The 14,686-nt window shown below is 61.8% G+C and overlaps 1 protein-coding gene across 2 annotated transcripts in view; it reads left to right on the forward strand.

Moving 5' to 3' along the window:
* The window catches only part of LRP1 (LDL receptor related protein 1), a 77,449-nt gene extending 64,174 nt beyond the window's left edge, over positions 1 to 13,275 (forward strand). For both annotated transcript variants that reach the window (XM_039703174.1, XM_039703173.1), the window contains exons 67-88: positions 124 to 240; positions 1,801 to 1,907; positions 2,020 to 2,152; positions 2,634 to 2,753; positions 3,153 to 3,275; positions 3,527 to 3,670; positions 3,757 to 3,891; positions 4,072 to 4,191; positions 4,486 to 4,757; positions 4,849 to 5,027; positions 5,232 to 5,338; positions 5,539 to 5,655; positions 5,738 to 5,914; positions 6,359 to 6,499; positions 6,589 to 6,762; positions 6,839 to 7,000; positions 9,196 to 9,370; positions 9,696 to 9,800; positions 9,995 to 10,059; positions 10,803 to 10,890; positions 10,987 to 11,131; positions 12,275 to 13,275. In XM_039703174.1, the coding sequence (XP_039559108.1) occupies positions 124 to 240; positions 1,801 to 1,907; positions 2,020 to 2,152; positions 2,634 to 2,753; positions 3,153 to 3,275; positions 3,527 to 3,670; positions 3,757 to 3,891; positions 4,072 to 4,191; positions 4,486 to 4,757; positions 4,849 to 5,027; positions 5,232 to 5,338; positions 5,539 to 5,655; positions 5,738 to 5,914; positions 6,359 to 6,499; positions 6,589 to 6,762; positions 6,839 to 7,000; positions 9,196 to 9,370; positions 9,696 to 9,800; positions 9,995 to 10,059; positions 10,803 to 10,890; positions 10,987 to 11,131; positions 12,275 to 12,412 (3,044 nt within the window). In that variant the 3' untranslated portion in view covers positions 12,413 to 13,275. The remainder of the gene's footprint in view (positions 1 to 123; positions 241 to 1,800; positions 1,908 to 2,019; positions 2,153 to 2,633; positions 2,754 to 3,152; positions 3,276 to 3,526; positions 3,671 to 3,756; positions 3,892 to 4,071; positions 4,192 to 4,485; positions 4,758 to 4,848; positions 5,028 to 5,231; positions 5,339 to 5,538; positions 5,656 to 5,737; positions 5,915 to 6,358; positions 6,500 to 6,588; positions 6,763 to 6,838; positions 7,001 to 9,195; positions 9,371 to 9,695; positions 9,801 to 9,994; positions 10,060 to 10,802; positions 10,891 to 10,986; positions 11,132 to 12,274) is intronic.
* The last annotated feature ends 1,411 nt before the right edge of the window (positions 13,276 to 14,686 follow it).

Consider the following 14,686-nt stretch of genomic DNA (forward strand, 5'->3'; position numbering starts at 1 on the left):
CTGTCCCTGTCCCTGTGCCTGTCCCTGTGCCATCCATGCCCTCCTTTGGGAGGGTCCCCGTGCCAGGGCACAGGGACAGGGTGTGCCAGTCCCTGTGACCCTGTGGCTGTCCCCTGTCCCCAGACGAGCGCACCTGCGAGCCGTACCAGTTCCGCTGCAAGAACAACCGCTGCGTGCCGGGCCGCTGGCAGTGCGACTACGACAACGACTGCGGGGACAACTCCGACGAGGAGAGCTGCAGTACGTGCCACCCCCCTGCCCTCGCTGGCCCCAGGGTGGAGCACTGCAGTGGGGAGAGGTTTGGGCCCCCCCAGCCCCTCTTTTGCTGTCAGGTTGGTGGCCGGGAGTGCCACCATGTCCCCCACGCCAGGACAGCCCTGGGGTGTGGAGAGCCTGGCCCTGCAGAGGGGAGGCTGTGCCGAGGAGACAGCCCAAAGGTGATGAGTGACACTGAAGGGGTGACCCCAACACGCTCCCCACAGGAGTGGGGGCCCAGCAGAGTCACTGAGGGCACCTTGTCTTGCTTTGCCACCAAGCGTCACCCCTGTGTCACCCCCTGCCTGGCGGTGGGGACACACAGAGCTGTCAGGAGGGACCCGGGCCACAACCTCAGGCCTGGGCCAGTGCGTGGGGAGGTGGCTGATCCCCAGAGCTGGGGCAGAGAGTTCAGTGCTGCCCCTTGGTGAGCTCCTGCTCGTGTGCCAGCACCAAGGAGCAGCCAAGGAGCACGAGTGTCCTCGTGGACAGGGCCATTCCCAGGGCTCCACTGGGGCTCTGTCCCTCCAGAGGGGTTCAGGCTGCCTGGGGGTCTGCTGCCAGACCCTCTGCCACCCCACAGTGCCCACTGGGTCCTTCTGTCTTCCTGCAGCTCTTTAGGGTGCAGCTTTTGTTTTCTTTTCTGTTGATTTCCCGTCGTGTTTTTGAGTTTGTGCCATTTCACTTCATCTTATGTTTTTCTCCATTTTCACACTGTCGTTATGGGGCGCTCAGAGGTAGGTTCCTGCCAAAATCTTTTAATTCCATGTTACAGCCTCTCTAAAACCAATGAAGACAGTAATTTCTAGGTGAGGGCAGAGGGGTCGGGACTGGACAATCCAGGTGGATTTACTGAACATCAGCAGCAGCATCTCCCTCCACAGAGCCTCAGCTGGGGAGTGTCCAACCCTGCTGCTCTGCAGGGCCCATGCATGGCTTGGACTTGGCTCCAAAACCCATCCCTACCGTGCCTCTCCCTGCTCCCCCTGGACACCCCCTGTTCCCCTGTTCCCCCACAATCCTGTGCCATGACCTGAGGGTCCCTGTGCCCCAATACCCCGGGGCCGTGGGGAGGGGAAGGGTCCCAAGAGCCATCCCAGGTGGGCGGCTGTGCCACGTGCCATCCTCCTGGATTTGGCACGGGCTGTGCCAGTGAGCTGCGAGCTATCTGTCCCCATGCCCTGTGAGGGGGCACAGAGATGGGCACTGCTGCAGTTCCTCCTGCCTGGGGGGCAGCTGGGGTGGGCAGCACCGGGGCTGGTGCTGCCCTGTGGAGAGTGAGTGACCTGCTCCCTGGGGGACAGCCAGGCTGTGTGGCCACAGTGTCCCCCAAAACCCCCACAGGGAGTGGGGTGGGAAGGGGCTGGGAGGTGGTGCCAGCTGTGCCCCTCTGGCAGCTCCACAGCTCTGCCTGCACCCCCCGTCCCCCGCACCACCCGCCGTGTGTGCGTGTCACCCCGTGCCCCCCCAGCTGCTGGCCAGGGACACCCCCTGCCCTCACGGGCTGTCCCCACGCTCAGGGCACACGCTGTGCTCTGTCCCCAGCGCCCCGGCCCTGCTCTGAGAGCGAGTTCTCGTGTGCCAACGGCCGCTGCATCGCGGGCAGGTGGAAATGCGACGGGGACCACGACTGCGCCGACGGCTCCGACGAGGTACGAGGGTGACAGGGACACATCCCCCCCTCTGCCCCTGCCCCGGGGCTCTGGAAACAGAACAGGGCCCTGCCATGGCCACCCTGAGCGTGTCCCTGCCTGTCCCCTGCAGAAAGACTGCACGCCCCGCTGCGAGTTTGACCAGTTCAAGTGCAAGAACGGGCACTGCATCCCCATGCGCTGGCGCTGCGACGCCGACGCTGACTGCATGGATGGCAGCGACGAGGAGAACTGTGGCACAGGGGGTAATGGCAGAGCTGTGTGTCCTCCTGGGCTGCTTGTGTCCCCTGTCCCTGCCCTGGTGTCATTGTGTCACCGCTGAGGGTGGGAGCATCCCCTCTGTGTGTGTGTCCCTCTCTCTGCCCTACTCTGGAGTGTGCTCAGACAGGGAAAACCCCCAGCCCTGGAGACCCCCTGTGCATGCTGGAAATTGGAATTGCAGCTCCAGGCTGGGGTTTTGGCAGCAGGGCTGCACGAGCTGACGTGTCCCCTCTTGCACTGACATGTCCCCTCTTGCACTGACGTGTCTCTTGCACTGTTGTGTGTCCCCCCCTTGCACTGACATGTCCCCCCTTGCAGTGACATGTCCCCTCTTGCACTGATGTGTCCCCCCTTGCACTGACGTGTCCCCTCTTGCAGTGACATGTCCCCTCTTTCACTGACGTGTCTCTTGCACTGTTGTGTGTCCCCCCTTGCACTGACATGTCCCCCCTTGCACTGTCACAGTCCGCACGTGTCCCCTGGATGAGTTCCAGTGCAACAACACCCTGTGCAAACCCCTGGCCTGGAAGTGTGACGGGGAGGACGATTGTGGGGACAACTCGGACGAGAATCCCGAGGAGTGCTGTGAGTGACACTGCCTCTGCCCCAAGCCCAGGATGGGGGGACAGTCCCTGAGCACCCCTGTGGGGACCGAAGGGTTTGGGGGGGACTTTTGGCAGCTCCTCCTGGGGGCGGCCGGTGGGGGCGAGGGGCTGGAGGTGACTCTGATTGAGGGGCAGGAGTTGCAGAGGGGCTGGTGGTGGGGAGGGGGCTGGAGGGGCTGGGTGAGGAGAGGGCTCACAGCAGCCGGGCGATTGTCTTTGCTTCAGTGTCTTTGCTTCAGCCTCCGGAGCCCGCTGGCCCGCGTGGGACAGCCCTCCCCGGAGAGCGGGCAGAGGCCGAGCAGCAGCTCGTGACATGTGTGGCAGCCTGCCTACGGCGTCTCCTTTCACCGTCACCGTTTGTTTCTGTTTGCTGGTGCAGTGAAATTCCAGTGTCCCCCCAACAGACCGTTCCGCTGCAAGAACGACCGGGTATGTCTGTGGATCGGTCGACAGTGCGACGGCATTGACAACTGTGGAGATAACACGGATGAGAAGGACTGCGGTGAGTGGGGCTGCCCGCGGGCACAGCCCCGAGCCGGCCTGGCCGAGGTGCCTGCGTGGTCACTGTGGCCCTTGGGATGGTCCTCCCAGAGCCCAGGGTTCAGCCCAGGTGTCGGGGTTGGCTTTGGCCAGTCTTTCCTCCCAAAATCAGGGTGTGGATGCAGGGTCTCAAGTCCCTGCCTGCTCCCAGAGGGTCTTATAGGGATGGGTGCCCAGGAGATGGGGGTCACAGCTGCTGCCCCTCACCTGCAGAGTCACCCACGGCCAAGCCCAAGAGCTGCAGCCAGGACAAGAACGAGTTCCTGTGTGGGAACAAGAAGTGCATCAGTGCCAACCTCCGCTGCAACTTCTTCGATGACTGTGGAGATGGTTCTGATGAGGAATCCTGCTCCCACGGTGGGTGGGGAGCCGGGGGCCCGCTGGGGGCTGGGGGCTGGAGGGAACCCAGCGTGACACGCGTGTGACGGCGTGTCCCACCGCAGAGCACAAGTCATACGACTGCACCACCAACACCACCATGTGTGGGGACGAGGCCCACTGCGTCCAGTCCCAGTCCACCTCGTACTGCACCTGCCGCAGAGGCTTCCAGAAGGTGCCAGACAAGAATTTTTGCCAAGGTACTTCCCGCTGCTCCCGGGATTGGGCTGTGGGGTCTGGCATTGGGTTTTGCCAGTGAGATGTGATTTCACAGCAGGCATGGGGCTGGGGTGGCAGGGATGGTGCCCTTGGGGCAGAGTTGGGGTGTGTGGGGGCAGCCTTTGGTGGGGGATCCCCTGATCCCATCTCCCACTGCCCAGACATCAACGAGTGCCTGCGCTTCGGGACCTGCTCCCAGCTCTGCAACAACACCAAGGGCTCCCACGTCTGCAGCTGCGCCAAGAACTTCATGAAGACGGACAACATGTGCAAGGCAGAAGGTCAGGAGGGAACAGGGACCCACATGGGTTCTGTGTGTGCCCAGAACACCCCCAGAGCTCCTTTGCTCTTCCCTCCAGCCCCCTGCAGCTCTGCCCACCCTTCTGGTACCGCTGGTGCCATCAGTGTGTCCATCCCCAGGGCAATGACGAGCTCCCAGTGACTCTGTCCCTGTCCCACCAGAGAGCTGGGCTGAGCCCTTGCTCCTGGCTGAGTCCCCACTGCTGGCTGAGCCCCTGTTCCTAGTCCAGCCCATGCCAACCTCTCCTCCTCCTCCTCTTCCTCCTCCCCTGCAGGCTCCGAGCACCAGATCCTCTACATCGCGGACGACAACAAGATCAGGAGCATGTACCCCTTCAACCCCAACTCGGCCTACGAGCCAGCCTTCCAGGGCGATGAAAACGTGCGCATCGACGCCATGGACATCTACGTCAAGGGCAACAAGATCTACTGGACCAACTGGCACACGGGCAGGATCTCCTACCGGGAGCTGCCCGCCTCCTCCTCCGCCTCCACCGCCTCCAACCGCAACCGGCGCCAGATCGACGGCGGCGTCACCCACCTGAACGTGAGCCAGCTCTGCTGGGGCATGGTGGGAACAACGGGGATGGGCTGGTGGTTTCATCCCCCCTCACCCGTCCCCGCTCTGCCCCGCACAGATCTCAGGGCTGAAGATGCCGCGGGGAATCGCCATCGATTGGGTGGCTGGGAACATCTACTGGACGGACTCGGGGCGGGACGTCATCGAGGTGGCGCAGATGAAGGGGGAGAACCGCAAGACGCTGATTTCGGGGATGATCGATGAGCCCCACGCCATCGTGGTTGATCCACTGCGGGGGTGAGGGACTTCCCATCCCTCTGCCCAGCCCTCACCACACTCCCCTCGTCGCAAGCCCACCCACGTGTCCCAGGGTCACTCTCTGTGTCTTCCAGAGTTGCCTGGTGACTCCAGGATGCCATGGGGATGGTGTGGGAGGGTTTCTCTTCCCTGGTCAGTGAGCTGTCCTGTTCCCCTGGGAATGACCTGCCTGTGTCCTTACAGAACGATGTACTGGTCAGACTGGGGCAATCACCCCAAGATCGAGACAGCTGCCATGGATGGGACGCTGCGGGAGACCCTGGTGCAGGACAACATCCAGTGGCCAACAGGTGAGAGAGTCAGGGGACAGGAGGGGGACAAAAGCCACGATGGGGACACGTTCAACCATTTGTGTGGGGGAGGGTTGTTGTGGGGGCTCGGAGCCCCGCGGCAGAAGGGTGTAGGGCCAGTGGGGTGCTGCTCTGTGGGTCAGTTGGTCAGGAGGGGCTTGGGGTGGACTGGGGGCTCACTGGGGGCTGTGTCCCCTCAGGCCTGGCCGTGGACTACCACAACGAGAGGCTGTACTGGGCCGACGCCAAGCTCTCCGTCATCGGCAGCATCCGGCTCAACGGCACCGACCCCGTGGTGGCCATCGACAACAAGAAGGGTAAGGGGTGCCCCTTGGGGGTCCCTGGCCTCAGACCTACCCCAAATCCCTGCCTCCACATGTCCCCTCCTGGCTTCCTCAGGGCTGAGCCACCCGTTCAGCATCGACATCTTTGAGGACTACATCTACGGCGTCACCTACATCAACAACCGCATCTTCAAGATCCACAAGTTCGGGCACAAGCCTGTCACCAACCTGACCTCCGGCCTCAACCACGCCACTGACGTCGTGCTCTACCACCAGTACAAGCAGCCAGAGGGTGTGTGAGGGCTGGGGACCCCCACCTGGCACCAGGGAGGTGCCAGGGACTGATACCTGGTGTGGGGTGCCAGAGGGTGAGGGGGTTGTTGGGAAGAGGGGGCTGAGACCCCCAGCTCCCCACCCGAAGTGGGGGTGTCTGGGTGGGCAAAGCAGGGGGTTGCTGAGTTGGGTTGGGGGAGTCCAACTGGTCAGGTGGTGACCTCAGGGCATGGGAGGGACAGCACAGGGCTGTGGAGGGGAAGTGACATCTGTGGAGATGACACAGATGAGGTGAGTGGGGCTGCCTGGCCAAGGTGCCTGCGTGGTCACTGTGGCCCTTGGGATGGTCCTCCCAGAGCCCAGAGTTCAGCCTGGAGGAACATCCCAGAGCTGCTGCGGAGCAAGAAGGGCTGTGAGGTCACCACCGTGCTGTCCTCACCATCTGTGCCCCCTCCTCCCGCAGTGACCAACCCTTGTGACCGCAAGAAGTGCGAGTGGCTCTGCCTGCTGAGCCCCAGCGGCCCCGTGTGCACCTGCCCCAACGGCAAACGCCTGGACAACGGCACCTGCGTGCTCGTCCCCTCGCCCACCGTCTCCCCTGTCGGTAGGTGACACCGGAGCAGGACACGATGAGGATGAGGAGGGAGGTTGGCTCCTGCCAGCCCGCTCCTGCTCACCTCCGCTCCCTCGCAGTGCCCACCACGGACACGTGTGACCTGGTGTGCCTGAACGGCGGCAGCTGCTTCCTCAACGCCCGCAAGCAGGCCAAGTGCCGCTGCCAGCCGCGCTACAACGGCGACAAGTGCCAGATCGACCAGTGCTGGGACTACTGCCAGAACGGGGGCACCTGCGCTGCCTCGCCCTCGGGTGAGCCGCGGGGCTGGCGGACAGACGGACAGACAGACAGGTGGGCGGGCGTGGAGCTGACGGGTTTTATCCCTAGGAATGCCGACCTGCCGCTGCCCCACCGGCTTCACCGGGCCCCGGTGCAACCAGCAGGTGTGCACGGATTACTGCCAGCACAACGGCAGCTGCACCGTCAACCAGGGCAACCAGCCCAGCTGCCGCTGCCTGCCCACCTTCATCGGGGACCGCTGCCAGTACCGTGAGTGCCAGCGGCTGTGCCACGGGCTGGGGACAGCAGCGGGGACCTTAAAAGGAGGGGTGTTTGTCACCTGGGGATGTCTGGGGACAGCAGTGGGGATGTTAAAAGGAGGGGTGTTCCTCATCTGGGAACATCTGGGGACAGCAGTGGGGACGTTAAAAGGATGGGTGTTCCTCACTTGGGGACATCTGGGGACAGCAGTGGGGGAGTCGGGAGGGTGTCACTCACCTGAGGATGTCTGGGGACAGCAGTGGGGACGTTAAAAGGATGGGTGTTTGTCACCTGAGGACATCAGGGGACAGCAGTGGGGATGTTAAAAGGATGGGTGTTCCTCACTTGGGGACATCTGGGGACAGCAGTGGGGACATTAAAAGGATGGGTGTTCCTCACTTGGGGACATCTGGGGACAGCAGTGAGGATGTTAAAAAGATGGGTGTTTGTCACCTGGGGATGTCTGGGGACAGCAGTGAGGGAGTCGGGAGGGTGGGTGTTCCTTACCTGGGGACATCTGGGGACATCAGTGAGGATGTTAAAAAGATGGGTGTTTGTCACCTGGGGATGTCTGGGGACAGCAGTGGGGGTGTTAAAAGGATGGGTGTTCCTCACTTAGGGATGTCTGGGGACAGCAATGGGGTCGTTGAAAGGATGGGTGTCCCTCACCTGTCTGGGGACAGCAGTAGGAGCATCAGGAGGATGGTTGTCACTCACCTGGGGATGTCTGAGGACAGCAGTGGGAACGTTAAAAGGATGGGTGTTTGTCACCTGGGGATGTCTGGGGACAGCAGTGGGGGTATCAGGAGGATGGGTGTCACTCACTTAGGGATGTCTGGGGACAGCAATGGGGACATTAAAAAGATGGGTGTCCCTCATTTGAGGACATCTGGGGACAGCAGTGAGGGAGTCGGGAGGGTGGGTGTTCCTTACCTGGGGACATCTGGGGACATCAGTGAGGATGTTAAAAAGATGGGTGTTTGTCACCTGGGGATGTCTGGGGACAGCAGTGGGGGTGTTAAAAGGATGGGTGTTCCTCACTTAGGGATGTCTGGGGACAGCAGTGAGGGTGTTAAAACGATGGGTGTTCCTCATCTGGGGACAGCAGTGGGGGTATCGGGAGGATAGGTGTCCCTCACCTGTCTGGGGACAGCAATGGGGTCGTTGAAAGGATGGGTGTCCCTCACCTGTCTGGGGACAGCAGTAGGAGCATCAGGAGGATGGTTGTCACTCACCTGGGGATGTCTGAGGACAGCAGTGGGAACGTTAAAAGGATGGGTGTTTGTCACCTGGGGATGTCTGGGGACAGCAGTGGGGGTATCAGGAGGATGGGTGTCACTCTCTTAGGGATGTCTGGGGACAACAATGGGGACATTAAAAAGATGGGTGTCCCTCATTTGAGGATGTCTGGGGACAGCAGTGAGGGAGTCGGGAGGGTGGGTGTTCCTTACCTGGGGACATCTGGGGACATCAGTGAGGATGTTAAAAAGATGGGTGTTTGTCACCTGGGGATGTCTGGGGACAGCAGTGGGGGTATCAGGAGGATGGGTGTCACTCTCTTAGGGATGTCTGGGGACAACAATGGGGACATTAAAAAGATGGGTGTCCCTCATTTGAGGATGTCTGGGGACAGCAGTGAGGGAGTCGGGAGGGTGGGTGTTCCTTACCTGGGGACATCTGGGGACATCAGTGAGGATGTTAAAAAGATGGGTGTTTGTCACCTGGGGATGTCTGGGGACAGCAGTGGGGGTATCAGGAGGATGGGTGTCACTCACTTAGGGATGTCTGGGGACAACAATGGGGACATTAAAAAGATGGGTGTCACTCACCTGGGGATGTCTGGGGACAGCAGTGAGGGTGTTAAAACGATGGGTGTTCCTCATCTGGGGACAGCAGTGGGGGTATCGGGAGGATAGGTGTCCCTCACCTGGAGATACCTGGGGGGAGATCTCTGGGGACAGTGCCAGAGTGTTGGGCTCCCAGCCCTCTTTTGGGTTTTCCCCACCCTTTGTGTCCCCTCTGGGGACAGCATCAGGCATTTGGCTCCCCCTCTTTTGGGGGAACCCCTGGGAACAGCACCCATGGGATTGCATCTCCAGGTCCCCCTCTTTGGTGGGATGCTTTGTGGGGCGGGGTGGTGCTCCGTGGGGCCACCAGCTGCCCTCTGGAGGGGCTGCCCACCCTGACCCCCTTGTCCCCCACAGGGCAGTGCTTCGACTACTGTGAGAATGACGGCGTGTGCCAGATGACAGCCAGTGGTGCCAAGCAGTGCCGCTGCCCCCCTCAGTTTGAGGGTGCCCAGTGCCAGGAGAACAAGTGCTCCCGGTGCCAGGAGGGCAAGTGCAGCATCAACAAGCAGAGCGGGGAGGTCTCCTGCATGTAGGTGCTGGGAATGTCGAGCTGCAGGGAGGAAAAGGGGTGGTGGGCACAGGGACACCAGAGAAAACCTTTCACCCTGTGGCAGGGTCGGCCACAGCTAGATCAGGAATTCAGGGCAGATAAATCCAGGGAATTTATCCTGGGAGGAGGATGTGGATGTGTCTCAGATGTGTCTCAGATGTGTGAAGTGCCCATGCTGATGTCCCAGCCATGAGCTGTGCGGGTGGGATGAGCCCCGAGGGGCTGGGGGGAGCACACAGCACCCAGAGTGGGGGGCACAGGGCAGCCGGGGGTACCCGTGGGGCTGATCCTCTGTGCCCCCCAGCTGCCCCGACGGGAAGATAGCACCGAGCTGCCTGACCTGTGACAATTACTGCCTGCACGGCGGGACCTGCTCCATCAGCGAGAAGACCCAGCTGCCCGAGTGCCTGTAAGAGGGGAGGGGGCTTTGCCAGGGCACGGGAGGGGGGGGACAGGCGGGCTGTTTGCTCCCCGAGACGTCACTGACACGCCCCGATCTGTGCCCCCCGCCCCACCCTGACCCCAGGCCTGTGCCCTGCTCTCCCTCCCTCCCTCCCCGCATGGCCCTGCCCCGCTAACCCCGTGCTCTCCCTGCCCTGCCAGGTGTCCCTCGGGCATGACGGGCACGCGCTGCGAGGAGTTCATCGTGGGCGAGCAGCAGAGCAGCCGTAAGTGGGGGGCACTGGGTCACCCCCCCTTCCATGCCACACCGCACTGAGGGGGTTTTTTGGGGGCAGTGTATGACCCCCCTTCCATGCCAACCACACCCAGGGAGTTTTTTGGGGGCCAGGTTAATTTGGGGGCAGTGTGGGACCCCTCTTTCCAAGCTACACCACACCCAGGGAGTTTTTTGGGGGCCAGGTTAATTTGGGGGCAGTGTGGGACCCCCTTTCCATGCCACACCACACCCAGGGGTTTTGTTTGTTGGGCAATTTTTTGGGGGGCAATGTATGATCCTCCTTCCGTGCCACACCACACTGAGGGGTTTTTTTTGGCAGTTTATTGTTGTGCAGTTTGTTGGGGGCAGTGTGTGACATGTTTGTTGGGCAGTTTTTGGGGGGGCAATGTATGACCCCCCTTCCATTCCACACCACACTGAGTGGTTTTTTTTGGCAGTTTATTGTTGTGCAGTTTGTTGGGGGCAGTGTGTGACCCCCTTTCCATGCCATGCCATACCCAGGGGGTTTTTTGGGCAGTTTGTTGGTGGGCAGTTTTTTGGGGGGCAGTGTGTGACCCCCCTCCCATGCCACACCACACCCAGGGTTTTGCTGATTACCCAGAGCTGCCCCTGAGCGACTCCTGACCCCCATTCTGAGGTGGAAAGGGGGGGACAGTGCCAGCCCAGGCTGCCCCTTTTGGGCAGTGTCCCCCCACCCCAGGCTCTGAGTGTTCCCGTGCCTTCCTCCCGCAGGAACAGCCTCCATCGTCATCCCCATCCTGCTGCTCCTCATCCTCCTCACCGTGGTGGCTTTTGTCTGGTACAAGTGGAGAATTAAAGGGTGAGTCTGGTGGCATGGAGAGGGCACGGAGCTGGCTGTGACAGCCTCGAGGGTGGGGGGTGTCACTGGCACTGACCCCCTGCCTCCCCTCCTCAGTGCCAAGGGCTTCCAGCACCAGCGGATGACCAACGGTGCCATGAACGTGGAAATTGGGAACCCCACCTACAAAATGTACGAGGGGGAGCCCGATGACGACGTGGGGGAGCTGCTGGATGCTGACTTTGCCCTGGACCCCGACAAGGTGAGGGGCTGGCAGCTCTGCAGGGTCCTGCCCAGGGGGACACGTGCTGGGGTGGGGGGCGCATGGCTGGGGCTGTCAGGGCTCTGTGTGCAGCAGCCCTGGGGGGCTCTGAGGGTTTTTGGGGCTGATGGGTCCCTGAGGGTCTCAAAGGCTTCAGGGATTGGGGGTTGATGGATCTCTGGGGGTCTGAAAGAATTCAGGGCTTTGAGGCTCTTGGGTTTCTGAGGGTCTGAACAGCTTGAGGGGTTTGGGGCTGTTGGGTCTCTGAGGGTGTCAGCTTGAGGGGTTTGGGGCTCTTGGGTTTCTGAGGGTCTCAGCTTCAGGGCTTTGGGGTTGATGGATCTCTAAGGGTCTGAAAGGCTTCAGCCCTTGGGGCTGATGGGTCCCTGAGGGTCTCTGAGGCTTCAGGGCTTTGGGGCTGATGGATCTCTGAAGATCTCAGAGGCTTCAGGGCTCTTGGGTCTCTGAGGGTCTCAAGGGCTTCAGGGCTGGGAGCTCTGAGAGGTTGCAAAGGTTTTGAGGGATCACAAAGCCTTTGGGGCTGGGTGAGCTTCAAGGGTTTGCAAACTTTTTGGGGCTAGGGGAACTCCGAGGGGTGACAGAGGTTTTGGGGCTGGGGAAACTCTGAAGGTCCACAAAGGTTTTGGGGCTGGGGGGACTCTGAGGGATCACAAAGGCTTTGAAGCTGGGGGGCTCTGAGGGGTCTCAAAGCTTTTGGGCTGGGGGGCTCTGAGAGGTCACAAAGGTTTTGAAGCTGGGGGATTCTTTGGCGTCTCAAAGCTGGGGAGCTCTGAGGGGTCTCAAAGCCTTTGGGGTTCTGAGGGGTCTCAAAGCTGGGGGGCTCTGAGGGGTCTCAAAGGCTTTGGGTTGGGGGTCTCTGAGGGGTCTCAAAGCCTTTGGGTTGGGGGTCTCTGAGGGGTCTCAAAGCCTTTGGGTTGGGGGTCTCTGAGGGGTCTCAAAGCCTTTGGGGCTGGGGGCTGCAGGCAGGGCCAGCGGGGCTGCCCCCTGTCCCTGGAGCAGGTCACACCTGGTGGGGGCTCTCACCGAGTCCCCCCAGGGTGGGGAACACCCCCGGGGACATCAGTTCTGAGCAGGGGGGGGATGTCCTCACCCCCTCCCACCCTCTCCCCCCTCTCTCTGCAGCCCACCAACTTCACCAACCCGGTTTATGCCACGCTGTACATGGGCGCCCACAACAGCCGCAACTCCCTGGCCAGCACGGACGAGAAACGGGAGCTGCTGGCACGGGGGGACGACGACCTGGCAGACCCCCTGGCATAGGGGCACGGGGGGCGAGGGGCCCGGCACAGCCCCCCGCCGCAGAGGGGGGGGCCGGGGGGGGGGCCACGAGCCGCTGTATAAATGTACAAATGAAGGATTATTACTTTTCTATGTGAGCAGTATTATTACCTGTATATTCCCCCCCGTCCCCGGTCCCAGGCCTCGGCGTCTTCATTGCCAGACCCGGCTTTTGGTTTATTTTAAATCTCTTTACATTGGGCGCCCCCCCCTCCCCACTTCCAAAATCCTTTTCCTTTCCCTTCCCTGCCCCTTCTCACCCCCTCCTGCCCCCCCAGGACAGGCGGTACCGGGGCAAACACACCGGGGCTGGGGCTGAGGGGACATTTGGGGTCGCTGCTGTGGGGGGCACAGCTCGGGGGGAGGCAGAGCGGGGTCCCCCATGCTCCAAACCCCCCTGAACTGCAGCAGCTCCCCTCCCCAGGGACCCCGTTTCCTTCCCCCCACCGAAATCTGCTGCTCCCCGGCTTCCCCCTTCTCCTGCAGCTTCTGCAGTCCTCGCCCCCAGCCCCAAATTCCCCTCCCTCCCCTGTTCCCCCCCATTTTCCCCTCCCCTCTCCCATTTTCCCCTCCCTCCCCAACATTCCCCTCCCTCTCTCTGCCTCCTTTTCCCCCCCTTCTCTGCCCGACTGTTACAGGGGTCAGGATGAAGCCCCCAGCCCCACTGTGGTGTTGGGGAGGGGGTCTCCAGCCCCTTATCCCCCCACCCTGCTCCAGCCTCTCACCTGCCCCTCTCCCACTCTCCAACATGCACATTTTTTAACAGGAAAAATAAAAAAAAAATACAAAAAAACCCACAAAAAACCCCTGGAAATGACCTAGCTTTTATAGTAGAAATAAATAAACGCATGTGGGGGGGCGGGGGGGGGACACCCCATCCTTTTATTGGGGGGAAATGTTTTAATAATTTTTGCTGGATTACTTTACAACTAAACAAAACAGATATTGTTATAAATAAAATTTTTAAAAACTGAAGAACTGGCTGCTGGTTGGAGCGGGGGGGTGGGAGTGGGGAATGGGGAGTGGGGATGGGAATGGGAATGGGAATGGGGAATGGGAATGGGAATGGGGAATGGGAATGGGAATGGGAATGTGGAATGGGAATGGGGAATGGGGAATGGGAATGGGAATGGGAGTGGGGAATGGGGAATGGGAATGGGAGTGGGGAATGGGAATGGGGAGAGGGGAATGGGAATGGGGAATGGGGAACGAGGAACGGTGAACCGGGAATGGGCACCGGCGCAGTCCCGGGAGCCGCCACCAGGTGGCGACACCGCCACCGGGAACGGAGCGGGGGGGGCCCCCACTTTCTCCTCCCGTGTGTGCCCCCCCCCTGTGTCCCCCACTCCGCGCCCCCCGTGCCTGGCACCACGGCGGGGGTGTCCCTGTCACCCTCCTGCCCTGCCACAGACCAGGACAGCAGCAGCTCCGTGGGTGGGGGGCTCAGCTGGGACCCCCTTTACCCCCAGGACAGCACCAGGGACCGGGGCAGGACCGGGGGGGGGGCTCGTGGTGGCCCGGGGTGGCGGCTCGTTCTGCCCGGGGGGCGGGGGGCTCAGCCCGAGCCCCCCGAGCGTCGAGCCTTGGTGGCATCGCCAGCAGCCTCTCCACGTGCCAGGCGCTGTGCGGGACCCCCAGGGCCATGCCAGCTCCCGGTGCCCCCCGGCCGGTGGCTCAGCAGAGGGGGTCGCCCCTCTCTACCCCGCCCAAATCACCAGTGCAGCCCCCGGCCCCCCGCAGCCGCTGCCTTTGAGCCCCCCCAGCCCCGCGCCGGGTGCCGGCGGCCTCAGATCTATTTCAATACCGGCTCTTTGTTCACTTATCGGTCCTTAAATCTCCTCCCGAGGTTTTTCCTCCCTTTCCCCTCTCCCCCCCACCCCCCTCACCAAATCCTTTTTATCTTTTTCCTTCAATATTTTCTATTTTTCGCCCTCTTCCCCATTCATCCCCCACCCTCCCCCCGCCTGCTTCTGCCCCTCCCGTGGGTTGTTAAGGTGGGGAGGGGGCTTTTCCAGAGCCCCCAACCCCTCTCAGGCCATCCAGGGGCACCGAGACCCCCCCATTACGGGGAGTTTTCCTGGTGATGTTGGGGGGGAGGTGCCGAGGGGTCTGGGTGCCCCCGGAGCCCCCCCAAAGCTTCGGCCACCCCAACCCTCGGCAGGGTGGACGTGGCACCGGGGGGAGCAGAGCTGGGGGTCCCCGGGGGAAGGGGAGGGAGAATCGGGGGGGCTCTGGGGTCTCACACCGGGGCAGCAG

The sequence above is a fragment of the Passer montanus genome, unplaced genomic scaffold (genome assembly GCF_014805655.1).
Source record: "Passer montanus isolate IOZ18808 unplaced genomic scaffold, ASM1480565v1 scaffold161, whole genome shotgun sequence".
NCBI lineage: Eukaryota > Metazoa > Chordata > Aves > Passeriformes > Passeridae > Passer > Passer montanus.